Here is a 20887-nt window from a genome sequence, read left to right on the forward strand (position 1 = left end):
ATTGATAGAGTGGAAGAAACAAACACATACTGTTCTTCAGAAGAGGGCAATTTCCTATGGTTTAAACCATCCCTACTCCTACTTTTTTCTTTCCTTTGTATTTTCTGTTTTAATTGCTTTTGTAGTTTTTATTTTAATTGGATAGCTGGCACCCCAGGAGGCAGGAGCTTGTCTTTTGATTCCTCTGTAAAGAGCTGTGGACACATATGGTGCAGCATGTATCAGTAAGAATGACCATTAAATGCCTAGATAACACAAGGCCTGATTTCTTGCAGTTTTCCTGCATATATACTTAAGTAGTGCTGTGTGCTTGCTAGAGGGAACAAAATAAAATCACATTTCTGCTTTTGTGAGTGGTATAAATTATCATTTTACAACTTCAAAGGAGCAGAATGTTATTTTGGATTTTACATGGCCCTGATTTTTGTAAAATGATAGTGTACCAAGTCTTTCTTAAGTGAAATTGGAAGCAGCTGGATTGTTTAGATGTTCTTCTGTGTTTAGCTTTCTGTGTTTAGCTTACATCCAGGTGTTCTGCTCTCTGTTGTCTCTTGAAACTGCGTTCTTCTCTTTTCAGTCAAATTTTCTTCTGTGCAAAGACTCCAAGATGTCTGTAGCTCTGTTACTAACTAGAAGCTCTTCTGCCTGCTCATGAGGCAGAATAGTAGGAGGGTGGTAGGCTGTGGCTTCCTTACAGCCTGCTCTGAGAGTAGATCATGGCTGCAAAAAAAAAACCTGTGAATTGCAGTTCTTGTCCTACATCTCCACGTTCTATGAATGGAAAAGACAAGCGGTTTTGCCCACCTTGCTGAAAATGTGTCCTCTTTCCACCCAATGGGGGACTTGGCCAATGAATGGGAAGGGAAATTTTGAGGTTTCTCCTCTATGGTTTTCCATTTTTACTTTTTATTTGCCTTTCTGAAGGAAAGTGTTGATTGACCAGTGCTGCCCATGCATAATGTGCACAGAGTGAGGAAAGCTTGAAGGGAAGACCTTTATTACCAGTTGCCTGTATGATCTATAAAGGGCTGGGGCAGTTCAGACTCTTTTTAAACACTGGTTTGTGCAACTCAAGTATAAATTATTTTCTGGAGCTCTGTTTTTATTTTTTTGAGAGCTATGCTGAGTAATGAGATCTCCTGCAAGTTACCTGTCGTGCCTGCTAAGTTATGAAATATTACTAAAGGAATGCAGGCACAAAGGTATCATGTAAAATTCAATGCTTTCTCTGCATTTCATAGAAAAAGGATGCTCTGCATGCACCGAATTTTAACTTAGTTTCAATTTTGAAGCTTTTCTTTTGAAGTCTTCAGAGAAATTAATTTATGATAAATTTAATTTTTCTGGTGATGTCATTTGCTGCTCCTGTGGGAAATTAGCAGAAGTGGTCTGGGCGTGCTAGTGGATAAGAAATTGTGGAGTGTAGCTGGAATGCTTCAGTACAACAGAATGCCTGGGAATATTTGTTGTATTGCTATATATTTTTTCTGTTTCTAGGGGTCTCTTAGAACCTTTTTCACAGGGTATAATGGACATGAGCCATAATTTCCCTTTTAGAAAACCAGACATGATTATTACTCAGTCATGTGGTATTAATTAGTACCACAGATGTGGTATATATATCTCTCTCTATCTATATATCTGTACCCCATGATAGATGTGTGGTCTGTTCAATCTCATGTTCTGTCATTCTGCCAGTAGTTGATTCCAGATGCTTCACAGAAAAGTGCAAAAGCTCTGTGTGACAATGTCCAGGAGTGATGCTACAATGCAATGAGAATATACCCTTAGGTTTAAAGGTGTTTGAATTTTCCTCAGCTTTTTCTGGTTTTGTAGAAGGGTTTGTTTTCTTTTTGGACCACTGAGCAGATGCTTTTGATAGCCTTTCTGAAATGATGCTCAGGATCTCCCTGAGTGGTTGAAATCTTTTTGTATTCCATTCCAAGTTGCAATCTGTGAAAATTCAAAGGACAAACATCCGAAGACAGATGAAAGCTTCAAAATGACAAATTTAATAAGTGTCAGATGAAAATTATACACTTATGAGAAAAACACTGACAAAATCCAAAGATAAATGGACGTGTTGTCATGCTGTACTTTGTACACAAACATATGCTATCTCTTCAGATGTTTTACTTCAAAGAAGGCCAGTTCAACAGACTGTAGAAATCACAGGGATGAAAGATGCAGAGTTAAGTGGTAGAATTTTGGTGGTGCTTTTTGTTTTTTTTCTTTTACTTACTGTTTCTGCCTGTAAATTGTCAGTGCTGGTTCAAGTCTTTTGTGCTCATTTCTGTCATTACCAAAATTTTTATTTCCCCTCAAATGCTTCCCTTTGCATTCTCAAGCAGACTGTTGCATTTCCATATATTCTACTTTTATGCCCTTATCACTTTCTGTGGCTTGAAATCCTCTATGCCCCCTCTTTTTTTGCTTATGTTCTGATGAACTGCAAGTCTGATTGTGCAATCCTAAACACAAGGCTGGACAGAATTCTTAAACACTAGAATTACACAATGAATGCACATATTTCTCTGACACATTTATTAGAACATAGATGTTGCTCTTTTCTGTGGTGTCTGATGTAGAAGTCTCCTTGTCCTTTTCTACTTCTGGCTTCTCATCTGCATACCTGTGCTTATTTTAAGGCTCAGGACAATTGTAGTTATCTGGTGATGCCTTCTCATTATATGGAAGGATTTGTATTTGGGAATGGTTAAGAGTGGGACCTTTAAGTGAGCATGAGTAAGACGCACCTTCAACAGAAGAAGGAAGAAATGGTATCTCTCATTATGCCCACTTCCATTGTATAGATTGTTCTGTGATCCTTGCAATTTCTGCAGAGGTGTTCAAGATTGGTAAAAGAGTTTCACTTTGCTCAGAACATACTGCAGAAGTCCACTGACTGGTCTAGACTGGTCTGCTCGTTTAGGCTGCTAGTCTAATCCAGCAAAACTAACAATCCATTTCTCTTGCCAAACTGGAATTTTCCCAAGTCCATCCAATTACAGTGAATTAAGTATTCTCAGGCAAATGTTTGCTGGTTCCACAGACTGTTGAATATTTCAACTAGATGAACCTCCAGTAACGGTTGTAGAATCTTGAAGATGTTTTGAATATTTTAAATATGGTGCCAAACCCACAAAACTTTCTTCTTTATATCACTGTTCCCAGGGAATGTTAGAAGCTTCTCTCATTAGGGCATAAATGGATTAGAAAAACACTAACTGAGTTTCAAAGTTTAGGGCAGGACAGGCCTCTAACAACTGACACTCTGTTAATCTTTCTCCTTTCCCAAAGGGGAAAAGAAAGGGAAGAAGGGAGAGAGACTTATGAATTAGTAAAGAAAACCAAAACTACTTTAATGAAAGTAATAATAATAATAAACCGAAACATTTACAAATATATACAAAACCAATATTGCATCAAAGCCAACCCCCTTGATGGCGATTAGTCACTGTCACCACTGATGCTGTGACAGAAGTCCAGACTGAACTCTGTGGCAGACAGGAACCAGATTCAGGAGCTGGGTTCTAGAACTGTACTCAGAAACTCACAGTTTGGGGTTGAAGGTCCTCCTCAGATGCTGGCCATTGAAGAAGGGAGAACTTGACCCTTGTGGCGCCTTAGCTTTCTACTGAACAGGATGTATATGGAATGGAGCACCTTGTGGGTCAGCTTGTGGTCACCTGTCCTGTCTGCTCCTCCCTTGCAGGTGCTAACTAGAAACATTGAGTGTTTTCACTACTAGAAGCAGACACTGCCTGTGAAAACATGCCATTAACTTCAGAAAGTGCAGTTACATAGAAGAGACTGAACTAAAAAGTAAAGTTTTTAGTTATCTGATGCATGATTCTTTTCTCCTTCACATAATTCTTTTTGACAAAAATCCTACATTTCTTTAGGTGGGAAAGAGGTTTCTTAACTGTGATGAAATTGAAAGAAAATCTTACTGTATGAATGGGTTTAGAGTTGCTTTCATATGGTAATATACATACCAATATGATAGTCCATGCTGTTTATGTAATCATTGCTTTCTACAGCAAAATAGATATTATTCACATAAAGCATGTGGTTTTGACATCTAAAAAGAGACCAGCAGCTTTCACTGTTTGCCTTTTTGCTGGCCTGATCAATAGTTGCAAAATTGCTGGCTGTCCTCCAAACGTACTGTGTCAACAGAATTGACAAGTTAAATGCTTAAATCCCAGAATGTTTGTTGGAGTTATGCCACTTTTTATTTGACTGCAACAAAGATTGAGCTGTATTGGTTAACTACCCATCCTTGCTCAACCTGAACAAAAGTCACGTAAGGGAGTTGATTATTTATGCAGAGCCCTGCTCTATGGTACTTGTAGGCCATGATTTTCTTAGTTCTGACTATGCAATAACTGGCTAAATGAACAGAAAGGAGCCATTCCTTCAAAGTGACTTACTTACTAGTTTCTGCATTTAAAATATTTTGAGTTTGCTTTTAAAATGGAAAGGTGAGTAGTTTACTACATATCCTTTTTATTTACTTTCCATTTAGTTCACGTTTAAATCCAGCTGATCTGTTGCACCCCTGAGGAGCAGCTTATTCCCATTTTGCAGTCTGTACTGCCTTGCTTATTGAGACCAGCTGAAGCTCCTGTTGCTTTTGTAGTAAAATATACTTATCAGATGTGGCCTAATGATCTCATGCCTTCAGTGAATAAACAAAAAACCTAAAAATGATGCTGAACTATGGCAGTGTAAGTAGGTTGCTCTCAGAACTGAGAACTGACTTGACAGTTTCATTGGTACATCGGTGATGAGCAGGAACTTGAAATAAAATTGTCATGTATAAAATACCTGCTAGTAGATATCCTCAGGCATTAATTTTGATTTTTTCTAAAAATATAAATAAGTCTAAATGAGGGTTTTTTTTTCCTCTTTTTTTCCCCTTCCTCTTGTATCTATTTAACATTTGGAATAAAGATCTCTCCTGAAGCAATTCACATAAACCCATACAAAATATTCTGAAACATAAGAATAGTTAAACTAATGAAACAAGAAGACAAGTGTAAGTCTTATTTTTGAATAGGCTTATATGCAGAAATAGAGATACAGAATATTTTTCTATTCCTGAAGTGCTAAGTGAAGCCAGAAATGTCATTTTAAGTCCACCAATTGTACCCCCTCAGCTCCCTTTTCATGAAATCTATTTTATGTGAGCTACTAGGAGTATTTATTGCTTTTGTGTGATGATTTCTTGAATCTGATTATAGGAAGTTACTCAATAAGCTTCTTGTTTATTATGAAACCTATTGGGATGCTGCAACTGTCACATGGAACTCCTTTGCGTAGGTGGGTTTGGGATCTTTCATAGAGGTAAAAATAGTACTCAACCAGAAATCATAAAGATCAGATTCGTTCCTTCCCATTGGAGGAAAGAGTGGCATTTCCATTTAATTGTTTGTCAAGAGATTTGCAGGACTAAATAGAGGTCATAAAAAAAATCTTCCATGTCTGGATTTGAAGTTTTGCGCCCACCCTGCAAGTGCTTCTCAAAACGGTTGACTCTATTTGAGGTCTTTTATAATGCTGGGATGAAACATCAAAAAAAGGTGATTTATTCAGATTTTGGCAAAAATTCAAAGAAGCCTATCAAATTGTGAAAGTAAATACCAAAATAATACTGAATGCCAGCAGCACTTTGGTGACTAATTCCCTCAGGCTCCATGGAAAACCTCAGTAGTCTAGCAGCACGTCCTCCTTTGGAGCGGACTTATTTTTCTTCTCTTTGCTTCCTCTGCAAATGCAAATGAATACTTTTGGAAAGGTTATAATCATACAAGTGTTTTCTGTAAATGACAAGGTGATGTGTCTTTGGCACACTGTGTGAGAGAGGAAAAGGTGGCTGAAAGCCTACGTGAGAAGAGAGCTCTGCCAGTGGTAAACAGGCTGTGCTTCCCTGGCCCAGCCCGGAGTCCTCAGCTGCAGTGCTTGGTCTTGGCATGCCTTATCTTTGCATAAAATGCTAGAAAGCCAAAGATCCCCCCTCCCATGTTACTATTTAATTTTTTTTTTTTTAGCAGCAAATCAACTTGCAGTTAAAGCTTTTTCACTAATTTAGTGTGAATATGACTATTTGTTTACAAGATATGACAGGTTTTAGATGTGATGAAGCACAGACTCGGCATGTGCAGTTTGTGCTTTGCCTCAACAGTGTGTATGCAGTGCTAGGGAGCACACATAAATACAGGTGTGTGTGCTTAAATAAGGCACTGAACCAAAAACTAGAATGCATCCAAATACCTGTTAGCAAATTAGAAATTCAAGGAGAAATGTGGAAAAAAACCACCCCGAAACTCTTCTGATTCTTTTGTAACGACTGGTGGTGTGTGCCCAGAAGTGTTTTTGTTTTGATGCAGTCCTTCTGTTCACCCTTGGGACTTCATTAATTTTTTGTAATAATTTTTGAATAGTACAAGATAATTCGTAGTAGAAGAGGCAAGTAAACCACCAGTGGCTTCAATGTCTCTAGTATTATTCTAGTGCAATGGTGAGGGCTCAGGAGCACAAGCCCTATGAGGAGTGGTTGAGGGAGCTGGGGTTGTTCAGCCTGGTGAAGAGGAGGCTCAGTGGAGACCTTATTGCCATCTACAACTGCCTGAAGGGAGGCTGTAGCCAGGTGGGGGTTGATCTCTTCTCTCAACCAGCACCAGAACAAGAGGACACAGTTTCAAGATGCACCAGGGGAGGTTTAGGCTGGATGCTAGGAAGAAATTCTCCATAGAAAGAGAGATTGCCCATTGGAACGAGCTGCTCAGGGAGATAGTGGAGTCACCATCCCTGGATGCGTTTAAAATGGGACTGGATGAGGCACTTGGTGCCATGGTTTAGTTAATTAGATGGTGTTGGGTGATAGGCTGGACTTCATGATCTCAAAGGTCTTTTCCAAACTGGTTAATTCTATGATTCTGTAATGCTGAACTGAACTTAAAGACATAAAGTACAGAAAACTTGGGAGCTGAAAGATATACATCCTGTCTTGATGCACACTGACATGCTATGAAAACACAAGAGACCAGGAAACTGTGTAAACTTGACTTGCAGTGAAACTCTGTAGCTTTGTGACTTCCCAGTGAGTTGATACATGCAAAGAATTTTTGAAATGTCCTAAAACTTTATAAAGATTAGTGAGCCAGGTAGCTGGAAGGTGCAGCATGGCTTGCAGCGAGGAGCCCTTCAAGCCGGCGCAGCGCAGCCTGGCAGCACCAATGAGCGGGGAGGGGTGTGCAGCGGGCTTTGCACAACACCACCTGGAACAGCCCTGGGCTGCCAAGGCAGCTGCAGGTATCGGGTGGCAAGAGACAGTAGCAGAGCTTTCTGTAATGCAACACAACGCAGACTGAGATTGCTGTACAAAAAGCGTGCAATTTGCAATCATCAATAATGCCAATTTTTACTTATGTTCCAGAACACGGGAACCTGAAACATGAGGTAAGAATTTGTTTTCCTTTGCATATGATACTTGTTTTGTCAGTGACAAAAGAGTTCTTTATTTACTTTGTGCATGTGCTGTTGGAGCAGGTATGCTTTTCATCTATGTTTAACAGCAGATTTTTGGAATGATGAAAGGTAGAAAGAAGCAAGGTATCCATAATTAAATAGAAATGTATTCTTTTAAACTGTGGGTCAGTTTAATGCTGATAGCACTGGGAGGGGTGGAGATGTGCTTAAATAAAAGGTAAAAAATGTTCTTGGTTTCACATCTAATGTCTAGATCCTTACTGTTCTTAAACCAAATTTGGCAGTAGAGTTAAATGTAATGATTTTGTTTTTTTCTTTTAAATGCTACTGAGTCCTGTTGGGGTTACATAGTTAGTGCACTGATCTCTCCCATGCCAGATTGCAGGGCAATGAAATTTTGGCAGTGCAGTGTTTGCTTTTCATGTGAAAAGACATTAGTTGCAGAGCTCTCCAGTGAGTATCAGTTTATATAATCTGGAAAGAACAGTAAAATGGGTCCTGAACAGAGGAGCTTCTGTAGTGCATGTAATGTACCATCATCCCAAGGAGGCTGAAAGTTAACCTGGGTTGTTTTTCTGGCCAGCTCCTGATGGCTTTCTACTGAAGTACAGAAGAGCATGGCAGCTGATTTTGTCTGCCACTTCTGACAAAAGAGGGGCAGCACTTCAGATATACAGTGTACTAGTTTCCAGCATCTATTTTATATCAGAATTTCATGGTAGTTTAGCTGCCTAAGAACATGCTGGTTATGAACAGTGTACAAGCATGTATGTTACTTCACAAGCATGTATATGTTTGCTGTCACTAAAGTGGGTAATGGAATCAGAAGGACATTATTGCTGAATTGACTGGTGCAGGGGAGAGTCATGCACAGGGCTGACCACATTTGTGGTCTCTGGTGTTTGAGCCATTTCGGTGTCACTGTAATCCCAGGTGGCAGCAGGGGCTGAAGGAGGGGATCCCTAGCACACCCTGGTGAGTTTCTTGCCTGTGGGCCTCAGGCAGGCACAAGCCACAGCAGTGGGCACTGGCTTCTTGGGGGCCTGGCAGGGGAAGGGCCAGACTACCCGGGAGGAGAGGGCTGCACTACCGCAGAAGGTGCCTGCGATAGAGCTCATCACAGCTCCAGCAGCCATGCCCCTGCCATGTGCTGCCTGAATTTGTGTCTCAGCCTAGAAACACATGATCAGTAAAGGCGCTCTAAAATAGGGAAGTTGTTGCCTAACACTTTCCCAAGTGCTGCAGCTGACAGGCAGTACTGGGGACCTGTAACCAGATCGCTGAGATTGCCAGGCTCAGTAAATCTAACTCTGGCAAGCTTACTGTGGCTGGATGAAGAAAACACATACACTGGTTCTGTGTAATCCCTCCCACTTTCTGGCCACTTACTCCCTGGCTTGACTGATTTATTTTTTTTTTTTTTTTTTTTTTTTTTTTCCTGAGGGGAGAAAAAATGGCTTCCTTTCTGGAGCTGTTGATTTGCTCTTAAGTTGATCCAAAATGTTAGGACTTCTTAATTTTTACCAAGGCTCTTGTTTAAGTGCCTACTTTAATTCTCTCTGTGCAGTAATTTTTTAAAACATGGAGTGAGATTTCATACCAGGAATGTAATAAAATCTCCTGGTGCTGCAGTATATTTAAGAATATTGAGCATGTTTTCATAAAATTCAAGAACTCTTTTTTCCTCAGAATTGTTTTCCTTCTGGTCCTTTGGTATACATGACTTACATTCTCACAGAATTATTGTAAAAACTTATTTCAGTTAAACATTTCTGTATCTTTATGCTTTCCACTCCTGCCACTTTCCCTCTCTTGTGCAAATCTGTGGTTACTTGCCACTCTGCATCAATCCTTATCAGCAATGCAGCCTCCATTAAAACAAAACTCAACAAGTTGGATATAATTGAGCCTTTTGTTCTTGGTCACTAATATGACCTTCACTGTACCAGCACTTTTAAATTTTCTTCTTTCCACTGCAGATGAAACAAAACTTGTATCCTTTCTTTAATCTGAGTTATGGGGTACAGGACAATGTGTCCAAACACTCAAAAGTTCAAAAGATCTTTTTAAACCAAAGTTTTCATTTTGCTAGCATGCTACAGGGCTTAGTAATTTGGTTGTGCCTCAGGTTACTGCTTTCTGGCTTTCCTCTGTGTGTGTCCTGCATCAGCTTTTATCAACTGCAAGTAAATCGGAGCAACCTAATTGTTCCCTTTGTTATGCAAGATGCTTTTCTCTGCTTGGTTTGATTAAAAAAAAAAATAATGCATGAACCTTCATGCAAGTTACAAGTTAAAACAAGTTTGCAGAATCAGATCAGTGCTTCACAGATAGGTGTTATTGCATATCTGTATTAAGTGCCTTGCAATATAAAATATATTAAAAATAATTTTAAAAAGTCTGTCTTGTCAGAGGTTTTTTTGATTTGACACTGGTCTGATTCAGCCAAATTTGAAAGAGGAAGGTGAGTTACTAAACATATTGAAGTCGTTACCCAGAAAATAAGAAAATTAAGAATTCCACAGGAAATTTTATCTACCTTAAGTACAAAGTAGGAATAGTGAATGTTTCTACCTTATTAAAGCAGTGCAAGCAGCTTTCATACCTTTGTGTTCACAGACATTATCTAGGGTGGATAATGCTGAACGGCATATTTTCTCCCCTATCCATGATTAAAAAATAAATCTGTTCTTGGTATCAAAAGATGTGGTTGTGTAGACAAACCTGCTATCCTTCTATCCTACCTGAATCCTTCTGAGCCTAATGTCAGGAAAAAAAATGGGTTTTATGAGAAAACTATCTACATTACTAAGAATATTTTACAAACTATGATCTTTCTACAAGATAAAGATAATTGTGGTGGTGGTTGGGTGAAATAAGAAAACTAGCTTTGCCTAGTAGATTGTAGGAATGAAAGGAGTACAACATGCCTACATGAAAACATATTTATTCATATCCTTGATTTGTGTTTTTGCTCTACAGAAACGAACAAATGGAATTAGAAGAAACTCTAGGCATGTGGACCCAGGTTCGTGTCATGACATTTTAAACAATTAAAAAGAGCAAGAGAGCTGTAACTTGCTTTATCTATTTGTATTATGAACGCTGTTGTAATGCTTACCATGTGGAGAATGTTCTTTATTGCAAAATTCATGAAGGTCTGAAGGGTTTGCTCTGTGATTTCAAAGATGTGGTCAGCTGATTGAACTCAGGCTTTGGGGTTGTGGTTTTTTTTTTTTTTTTTGTGTGTTTTTTTTTTCTCTCCCTCCCCCCACTCCTTGATTTTTAAGCAGTGCTTCAGTTCTGCCCGAACAACAAAATGCCTCTAGGCTTTTGGTTAGCATGACCCACCCTACTCTGCAGTTTTAAAAGAAGCAACTAAGTGATGGAAGGCAGACAGCTGATTACAAGCTTAGGTTCTGATCTGCGAAGTTGTGGGTGTTCTTAGCTCTTAACTGTAGTGGTGCTCAGTGCTTAGCTGTATTGAATGTGAGTTGTTCTAAAAGGCATAAACCAGTTGCAGTTTTATGTAGAGTTTCCAAGTGAATTTATTTTTTCTGTTAGTTTATACTAGATGCTCTCATGGAACCATGGCAGCAGCAGCCCTTAAGAAAATTAAATGCTTGCTTACTGACTGTGTACTCAAGTGGGTGAACATTCCCTCTAGAGACCCATTATGTGTTTGTATAAAATATTCAACGGTTTTCAGTGTAATTGTGTGATATTTTTAGTGTAATTTTTTACAGTAATTATGTTTCTGTCCTTAACGTTTCTTGTGTAGTTTAATTTCTAGAGATATGTTAGGCAGACAAAACTAAGCTGTAGATTATTCGGTATTTCTAGATGTGGACACCTGAGAGCAGAGTAACTGTAGTCAAACATTAAAGAGGATGGCAGCTCTATACACCACATTACAGCCTGGCAGAGCTAAGCACTTTTTGAAAAGTAGGAATGCTGGTTGTGCTACTAGCATTGCAGCTGCCTTGGCTCTGAAAGTCTAAGTGTTGTAACTAGCTGAAGCACACCACACCTTTCTTACTCATATACCTTTGACATGTTTTGGAACACGTATTGTCACTTTGTTCCCTCTAGCAAAAAGAAAAAAAAAAAGTACTTCATGATGCTCCAAAATTGTTCTGTTTTTTGTTGACTGAAGTCATTAAAGAAAAAACAAAACAATGAGCAGCCTGTAACTGTAGAAATTAATACAGTGAGAGGGGAATACTTCTTCCAAGTAGGACTGTTTGAATTCTTCCCATTCAGTGGTATATGATGCAGTGAAGTGCAGTGTGTGCTTACAAAATAGGTCCTTAGGGGTCCAGATTTTTAAACATAACTGTTTCACGTAGACTCCAGAAATTTAGCTTTGAGAACCTTGAGTACACTGGTGTGGTTTTACTTGAAGTCTGATAAAAGTAGTTACATGATTTTTATATTCAGGGATACTGTAACGCTGAAGACTAAGTACCATTCAAATCACCAAAGTTATTGAATTAAGTAAATGTTAAAAATCTGGAGGTAACCACTGCCTAAAATATGGTTCTGCTCCCCCCTACCCTGTCCATTTACCTACACAGAAGAGTTCTTTGAGTTGAAATAAACTTAATAAGTGAAGTTCTTGGACCAAATTACATTTTTGAAAGCCAGTAAAAATGCTAAATGTGTGCATTATGTTTAACTCTCAGAGACATTGTTGCAGGAGACTTACAGTATTGCATCTGACATTCTAGATATTTTTTAATAATAATAATGATAACAAAGAGATTGCACACTAACAGGCTTCATGCTTTGTCAGCGTTCAAATGAAGTGAGCTATGGTATTTGCATTTTCTCAGCACGAGTCCTGCTGCAGCTCGGTATCGATATCTTTCAAAGACATGAACGTCTCTGGTGAACTCTTGGCATCTTTTTTGCATATTCTAAGGTCATCAGTTTGGATATTGCCTGGAGAGACAGAGGATGCTCTTAAGAGAGCAGCTCTTGTGAGAGATCAGTTATTTCAGATATACATTACTGCATTGATCCTAAGAGATTTTCAAGAACACTGGCATATAAATCTCTGGAAATCCTTGCAACATGGTGCTCTTTTTGCTGAGGTAGTTGAAGTCAGAGATAACATTTAAATCTTAGTGTGCAGTCTTTCTTCTTTTTTTTCTCTTTCATTTGAAAAAAACAAAACAGAACAGGTGCAGACTTGTAGTCTTGGTTTGATATGCTACTGCTATGTGTACTGAAGCATAGGTATTAGTTTAGTCAAGGAGGCATTTGCTCTGAATCAATAACTTGCACCTACGGTGTCTAAATATTGATGGAATTTGATATTAGCAGTAAATACAATTATTTTGGACTGCAAGTATTTTAGTACAAACATTTCATTATCTTGTTCTATCTTGTTTCTTTCTGTTGTCTGGCTATTTCAGTGAAGTACAATGAATGCAGCAGCCATAGCACAAATTAGTTGATAAGTTATGCTTCTCTTCTTAAGCTTATTAGAGCAAAATTCAGCTTTTACTGACACAGCTTGTTCCTGAATGAAAAATGATTTGAGTCTGATGAGAAGTATTACAAGCAGAAGGGTGGCTAAGCAAAACAATGTGAATATACAGGATTGAAATATCTCTTGTCTTCTCTTGGTAAAGATAGTTTGTGGAGGAACGTATCGAGCTGAAATACCCTCAAAACAATAAGTTGCTCCTAACTGTTTAATTTGATTTTCTCTGAAGTTTGGTTAAAACTTTTTGAGAGTGGCAGTTTCCTTCTGGAGATGTGTATTGTGCTGAATATGAAAGAAGGGTGAAAGGTCAAGTGAGTAATGGATGATGAGGCAGACAAATTCATGTGCAATTACACAGTCATATGAAAAATATGGGTAGAACCTGTACAAAAAGACCTGTGCAGGAGCTGTACAAGTGTAAATTGGAGATCAAAAGAAAATAAGACTTCATGCTGTGCGCTGTGACTTTACCCTGTGGTCCAGTTGCAGATAGCCTCCTGAATTGATCCATCTAATAAGTTTTAGGGGAGACAGTTTTTAGATAGTCTTTCTTTGGATTAATCAGCACATAATAAAATCTATTGGGAGAATGAACCTGTAAATGCAGGTGCATCTATAAAGCCAGGAAAAATTTGGTCTAGAGTTAGCATTTTACTATACAACATGATTCTGCTTAAATATAGTTGAGAAGTGATCAGATTGGTGTCAGTTTTTGTGTCAAATAGGCATATGGAGTGCTAATTACATGACATTTTCATCCTTGTATAAGGAATGTGATGAAAGTTTTTATGCTTGTGTTTAAGTATGTGATTTGCACAATTGACTTAAATGACAAATGGACCATTTATGTATATGCGTGTGTTGTATATATTTGTAAGTATAAATTATCACTTCATATGTTTTCTTGAGAAGGATGGTGAAATCTGACAAATAATTTTAATCTAATTTTAATGAGTAAAATTATTTATCTTTCTCAACTGTTGTAATAATGCACTGTATGTTTGCTATCTTTTATTTCTGCAATGGTATGAAGAGTCCAGGTCTGATAGATTCACCATTCAGTGATTTTAAAACTAATGCTAAACATCTCTGGTAATATAAGCATTGGAATTTCAATTCTTAGAGTGTGAATAGTATTTCATATCAGAAGGATAAACTTTGTAAAAATAAAACACTAGAAGCCTTAAATTCAAGATTAATTGCAGGTTAAATTCCATCTGCTCTGTGAAAGAATGTCATTGAGCATGTTCTGACTTCTTTATAAGCATGGATTAAAGCTTAGAAAACCTTATTTCTGAACTGAGGGACAGAATCAACAGGTCTTTTCCCTTCAAAGTAAGTAAAATGCTAGCTTTTTTTTTTTTTTTTTTTGAGGAGATGATAGGATGATACAGTATTAACAAGTAATGTGTGCAGAGCAATAGCTTGGACAAAACTATTTTTCATCTTGGGAACTGAAAGCTCAAACAGTAATTTTAAAAAGAGGCATTTGTATTTTTGGTTGGTGTCTGGTCCGTACTTGCTTTATGAAGCAATTCTCTAACACTGATTTTACACAGATTATAAAGACAAGGATCTGAAGAGAATAACTGTATTTATGGCCTGAAGTGTATCTGGCCCAAAGATAAAAAAACCCCAAAAAACAAAACCCCAAAAAACCCCGAACCAACCACTTTGTAGGGAAAAGTAGAGTGTTGGAGATATGTTTATTTAATATAAACATATATAGTGGGAAACGAGCTAGTGTGCCTCATATTTTGTAGAGATTAGATTGTAGAATCTTGTAACTAGGTTGTGTCATTGTTGTGTGTGTTTGATTACTAAGCAATATTCAGATGCTTGTGTATTGTGGTAAGATTTGGTCTCATCTTCATGGTAAAAATCAGGACATAGTGTAATATTGGCAGCTTAGTCCTAGAATATGCATAACATGGTCTTTACAGCTTTAAATGCTGTTTACATTGAACATAGCCATGGGCTTTAATGCCTGATCAAAATGAATGTGTACATGAAGGAGCGGCTGACTCTAAATTAAATCAAGGAAATCTTGAAGGAATACTGGAGGAAAGAGAAACTTTTCATAGCACGTTCTCTTGTGAAGGGTTTGTTTGCAGGTTTGAGGTCTTCCTCACTGCTTACTGTTATGGGATAACCTAATGAGGTTCATAGTAATAAGACATCCGTCACATCCTGTAACAGGCCAGGAGACTTGGAGACTTGCTGTTGCAGACTAGCCAGAACGACCTGCTCAATTATGTCCTTTTGATTTAGTTTTTGCAGTTTCCTGTTATAGATGAAAATGCAGCCCATGCCTTAAAAAATGCAGCCAAGAAAATGAGAGAAAAAAAAAGGAACTATTTTAAAGACTTGAACTCAAACATGTACTTCTCTTGGAAGTAAAGTGTGTCTAAAAACTAATGATAACAAAGAATGTGGTTTTGGATTTTCTGTAGAGATAATTTTGTCATCTTTGTGGAACGTTAGATTTGCTAAGTAGATAAAGACTTCCCTATGTGGTAATGTATTGATGGGCCTCAAAACAGGCTTTGATTATACATATGTATAACAATATATAACGCACATATATAATGATATTTAAAACACATACTTAACTTTTGTTGGACTTTATTGGGTAATGGATGCTTTTTTCTCCTCTATGCAGCATCTAAACACTCTTTTTAAGGTATATATAGTGCATGTCTCTAGGAACCTGTGCAAACCAGGTGAAATGCAGGTAAGAACTGGTTTAACACGGCAGCTAGGAGCCATGCTTGCTGCAAAAGGAGAGCTCCTTAGCAAGACAGAGGATATATACTGCTTGCTGACATGCTGTATAATTCTGAATCTTCTGGAGTCTTTCAGGGACTTAGACTGCAGCTGTACCCTGACCAGCTCTTAGTACTGTAGACATGTTTTAACCTGATTTACATCATGTGACCTCATAGTGCTGGGGTTTAAGTCTGGAGTCAGGAAACTTCTTTTCAGTCACTACATTGCTAGAAGTAGTTCATGGGGGCAGCTTCACCGATGTGGACATCAGCAATGGTGAGTTCGGAGACACACTGAGTTGCATGACCTAATTTGTGAGATCAAATTAATTTATCTCACGTGTATTAAAAATACATATTACGTTCAGAATCTTTGCTATCTTTACTACAGTGCTAATGCTGTGTCCTCAGCTATTGTTGCTTCCCAAAATAATGAATTCATCTTTGTTGTGATACAAGAAAGAACATGTCTATTGTTGTGCACCAAGAAATTTTCCACTAATGCATTTCTGGAAGGCAAAGCACAGTTTTGTCTTCCAATGAAGCATTTCAAATTCAGTTTAATGGTTTTTATTTGGGTGGTTGTATTTTAAATTAAAATGATTTTCACATTCCTGTTGGGGAGAGAGAGAGAGGTGTTTTGAGAGGTCTGTCCGTTTGGCACGTCAGCAGTGAGCTAACATTGAGGGAAGAACATAGCCTTTAGCCCTTTCTTTTAATTAAACATCAGAAGACCCAGGTGCCAAAGGGTGAAATATATTTGTTTTGTCAAACTCTTTCATCCTTTTCTGGTTGGATTGCAAGTCTCTAGTTGAGTAATTTAGACTCTTTTGTCTTACTGGATGTGTTTTGGGGACTTTACATTTTGAGCAACTATCATTTCATTTTTCTCTTAGAAAAATAATGGTGTATATAAGACAGCAGTGTACCCTTTGCAGCCTAGAAAACTAGCTGCATCCTGGGCTACATCAAGGGAATTTTGGCCAGCAGATTGAGAGGTGATTCTGCACCTCTACTTGGCTTTTGTGATATCCCACCTGGAGTACTTTGTCCAGCTCTGGGGCTGCTAGCATAAGACAGACATGGACGTACTCAAGTGGTTCCAGAGGTAGTCTGTGAACATGATCTAAGGGCTGGAGCACCTTCCCTGTAAGGACAGGTTGAGAATGTTGGGGTTGTTCAGTCTGGGAAGACCTTATAGTGGCTTTTCAGTATTTAAAGGGGGCCTACAGGAAAGATGGGGAGGGACTTTATTGGGGAGTAATAGTGATTGAATGTGAAGGTTAAGGGTTTCAAACTGAAAAAAGGGAAGATTTAGATGAGCAGTAAGGAAGAAATTCTTTACAGTGAGGGGGATGGAGCACTCTAACAGGTTGCCCAGAGGAGCTGAGGATACTCTTTTTCCTGAGACTGTGCAAGGCCAAGTTGGACAGGGTTTTGAGCAACCAGGTCTAGTGGAAGGTGTTGCTTCCCTGGCAGGGGGGTTGGAACTAGAGATGATCTTTCAAGGTCTGCTCCAACCCAAACCATTCTATGAATCTGTGATATTATTCTGAGCATTAGTGTAATTTTGAATGTGAGTTAGCTTAAAAATTCTGTGGTATCTCCCTCTTTTTCTGCATAAAAACGCTCTCAGCATGGAGTGTTCTAAGCAAAACATCTCCATTTACAGATAACTACAAAGGAGTTGGCAGGCAGAAAAGAGGAAAAGATTAAGGTAGGAGTGGACATGATGAACTTACAAATATGTTCAATAAAACAAAATTATGCTGGTTTGCATTTGATACACGTAGTACAGCATGATTGACAGAGCACTGGAACAGGCTGCCCAGGGGGGTTGTGGAGTCTCCTTCTCAGGAGACTTTCCAAACCCTCCTGGGTGCATTCCTGTGCAGACTACCCTAAGTGATCCTGCTCTGGCAGGGGGGTTGGACTTGACGATCTCTTGAAGTTCCTTCCAACCTCTGATATACTGTGATACTGTGATTTAAAAACTCCAAACAGCAAACCAACCCCTCCAACCTCCCCCCCGCCAATAAAACCAAACAAAACCCAACAATGACCAGCCCAAAAGAGGGCATCTCCAGAAACTGTACAGCCCAAAGTTGCCCTTAGTTACCATGGCAAATAGAAGGGAATTGCATACAGTTTTGCTAACATTTATTGAGCCTTAGAAATCTCTTATTCAACTTCAAGAGGAACATTGCATTTATGTATCTATTTTCATATCTGATTTTAATCTTAAGGGTACTGTCATTCTCAGAAGGCAAAAAAGAAGATAATAAGGCAATGAATGATTAAAAATAGTCCAAAGTTACTGAACTTTAGTGGCAGTCTAAAGCATATGGTTTCTTTTTTTGTGGGTTCACTCATTTAACTAAATCAGTATTTGATCACTACTTCAAAGTAATTCTCACACAAAGAATTGGGGAAACATTGGGAAACTGAAAGCAGTCATCCCACGGGAGAAAAAAGACTGCTAAAAATTCACAGAAGAGAACCTCCCAGAAATGCCCCTTCCTTCAGAGGAGGGTTTTACAGCTTGGTAAAAGTGGCCAGAGGCAAGAGCCTGAGAAACTGAGGTTGCTTTTCGGGAGGGTTTTTTATTTGGTCACCTCTTTTTGCTTCCCAGAGAAAACTATGAGGCTGAGTCCAAGTCTGCAGGCCAATCTAACCGAGGATCCCTTTTTCAACAGCAGCAAATTGAATGGATGCTTAAGGATAGAATATGAAGCAAGATGTATGATACTTCTCCACCCCAGTAACTTGCTGTTTTGTTTCTTAGCTCTTATTTTTTTTCTTGCATTTATTTTCATCACTGCTTTTCGAGCCAGTCTAAAATCTTGGAATTCATGGCATCCTTTAACTGTTGTTTTCATCACATCAGTTGAGCGAAATACATCTTTTTGTTTGTTTTAAACCCGCTGCTTCTTACTTTGGCACCCCCTATTTTTCAAATCAAGAAAGTAATTAATAAATGAAGAAATAATGAATACTTTTTCTCTAGTCGCTGTCTCTATGCCACTTGTGATTTGTCTGTCATATCACTTCCAATCCTATTCTAGCCTGAAGAGGCATTATCTGCTTAATTCCTCTGATACAAAAGTTCTTCTATAAGTCTGACCATCCTGTTTGCTTGTCTGCATGCTTCAAGGTCCTAGAGCAGTCAGTTGTTCTAGTTCTGTGGTCTTCTTCAAGAAGTTTATTGGCATTGCTACACAGCAGAATTAGATGATGATCTTAAAGAACTGGTTTTAAAGAATGCCTAACAATTACTCTTAGATACATTGTCTGTATGATGGTAGCTGTTTCAGAGTCTATCATCATGTATGGATATTTAACCCATATTACTTATATTTGTAAATGTATGCCTTACATGAAGTTGTGACTAAATGACCTCCAATGACTCTTCCAGCCAAAGTTGGAAGATTTGAAATTCTGTTGTACAGGCACTTGAGTGCATGAAATCTTCCTTCAATTCTGTACAAACATTGTTCTTTTTAAAAAAATAACTTTGCACCTTCTACATGACTTAATCGAATTTTACACCCATTTCAATATGACTTATTAGTTTCTTGGAAAAGTGCAAGTCCAAGCATGAATTTCTTTGGGTTTCCTTTTTGGAAACTACCTTCTGTTTGTCAGGGGGGAAATTACTTCCAACCTTTTACTTCCTGTCCTTTTACAGCTTATCTCGGGAGAGTTTTATCTCTCATATTGTGAAAAGTGGAAGAGAACCTCACATTAAGCCCTGTTAAAATGAATTTGCTATATATTAATTTATAATCTCGAATCTCATGTTCATTGTCTACTTCAAGGAACTCTAAACAATGTCTCTGATCTTCTTTAAAAAGTATTTTTTTGCCTTTATATTTATCCTTATGTTTGCAAATTGTGTTTTTATAGTAGGCTTAACAAATCTGCCTTTGTACAAGGCACAATGATGCTTGTACAACATCAGATATCTGTGTTGGGACATCTGATGGGTATAACTGAGTTACTTTAAAACATTGCTTGTACAATTAACCTATTTCTATGGTACTGGGGTTTTTTTAGGAAATAGATTACAGATCACAACTCAGCAATTTCATGTTTGAATTTATTTTGTACTTAGTCTAAGTAGTGATAGTAAGAAAGTCCATCTGATTTTTTTTTTCAGTAGAATCAATTCATTCAACCTACTTGTTTTAACCCTTTGATGTGATTTATCCATCAGAAAAGATAAGTACCCTATTATCAGGGATTCAGAGAGAGCACTTGAGTTCATCCCTCATTGCTGCTCTTGCTGACCTGCAAATAAATAGAGGACATGTTCAGTCTTGCACTTTTCCTGAGTCGCATTTCTTAAGCTTTAGTGTGCAACAGGAAATTAAATAGTAACTTCATTATCTGATACCTTGAAAATGTGCCTCAGCTGCAGTAACCTTAGAGGTTATTCTTTAACCAGTCCATTTGGAATAGGGGATGTGGGGAAAGGAGAGAACATAAGTCTTTTAGTTCAGGTGATAAAGCAGTTTTACAGCGATGAATCACAGGAAATATGGTACAGCAAAAGCTGCATGTACACATCATAGCTTTCCTTCCACAAAAATGTCTCACCCCTGCAAGTAGTAGTCTTCTTGCATTTAGCAGTAGTCGTTTCAGTGTGGTGGAATTCACTTAATGCCACCATGTCTTCTACACTTTGAATGTGGTGGATTGTTCTTAATTTCTTTCTTCCCTGTAAGAACCTACAGATTGACATAATAGTTCCCTCCTGCCCCTCCTTCTCCCCCTCCCCCCCACTTGATCATGTTTAGAGGAGTGGATAAATAAGGAGAAAGATTGAAAGATTCAGAAGGAAAATACTGAGACTCAAAGGATGGAGGCTGAAATCTCTGCACTTGTGCATGGTGGTATTGATTTAAGTCCTGTAATTTTACATCACTCTGCACATGGCTTGGGCATCTGAGAAACAGTCAATGAGCAAAGAGCTTACGTTGGGATACAAATGCATGAGGGATATTCTTTGTCAGGCATTCGTGTGGGGAGAAAGACCCAACTTTGGGTGTTCTGCTGTTGTCAGTACAGTCTCTGGTGATTCTTCAACACAACTGCAGGTTGTTGCCACAAAATATGGTGCTTATTC

General features: G+C 38.3%; 1 protein-coding gene across 2 annotated transcripts in view; it reads left to right on the forward strand.

Moving 5' to 3' along the window:
* The window catches only part of VAV3 (vav guanine nucleotide exchange factor 3), a 141057-nt gene that overhangs the window by 83612 nt on the left and 36558 nt on the right, over positions 1–20887 (forward strand). For both annotated transcript variants that reach the window (XM_054383976.1, XM_054383977.1), the window contains exons 18-19: positions 7445–7467; positions 10480–10525. In XM_054383976.1, coding sequence (XP_054239951.1) covers positions 7445–7467; positions 10480–10525 — 69 coding nt within the window. The remainder of the gene's footprint in view (positions 1–7444; positions 7468–10479; positions 10526–20887) is intronic.

The sequence above is a fragment of the Indicator indicator genome, chromosome 10, assembly GCF_027791375.1.
Source record: "Indicator indicator isolate 239-I01 chromosome 10, UM_Iind_1.1, whole genome shotgun sequence".
NCBI lineage: Eukaryota > Metazoa > Chordata > Aves > Piciformes > Indicatoridae > Indicator > Indicator indicator.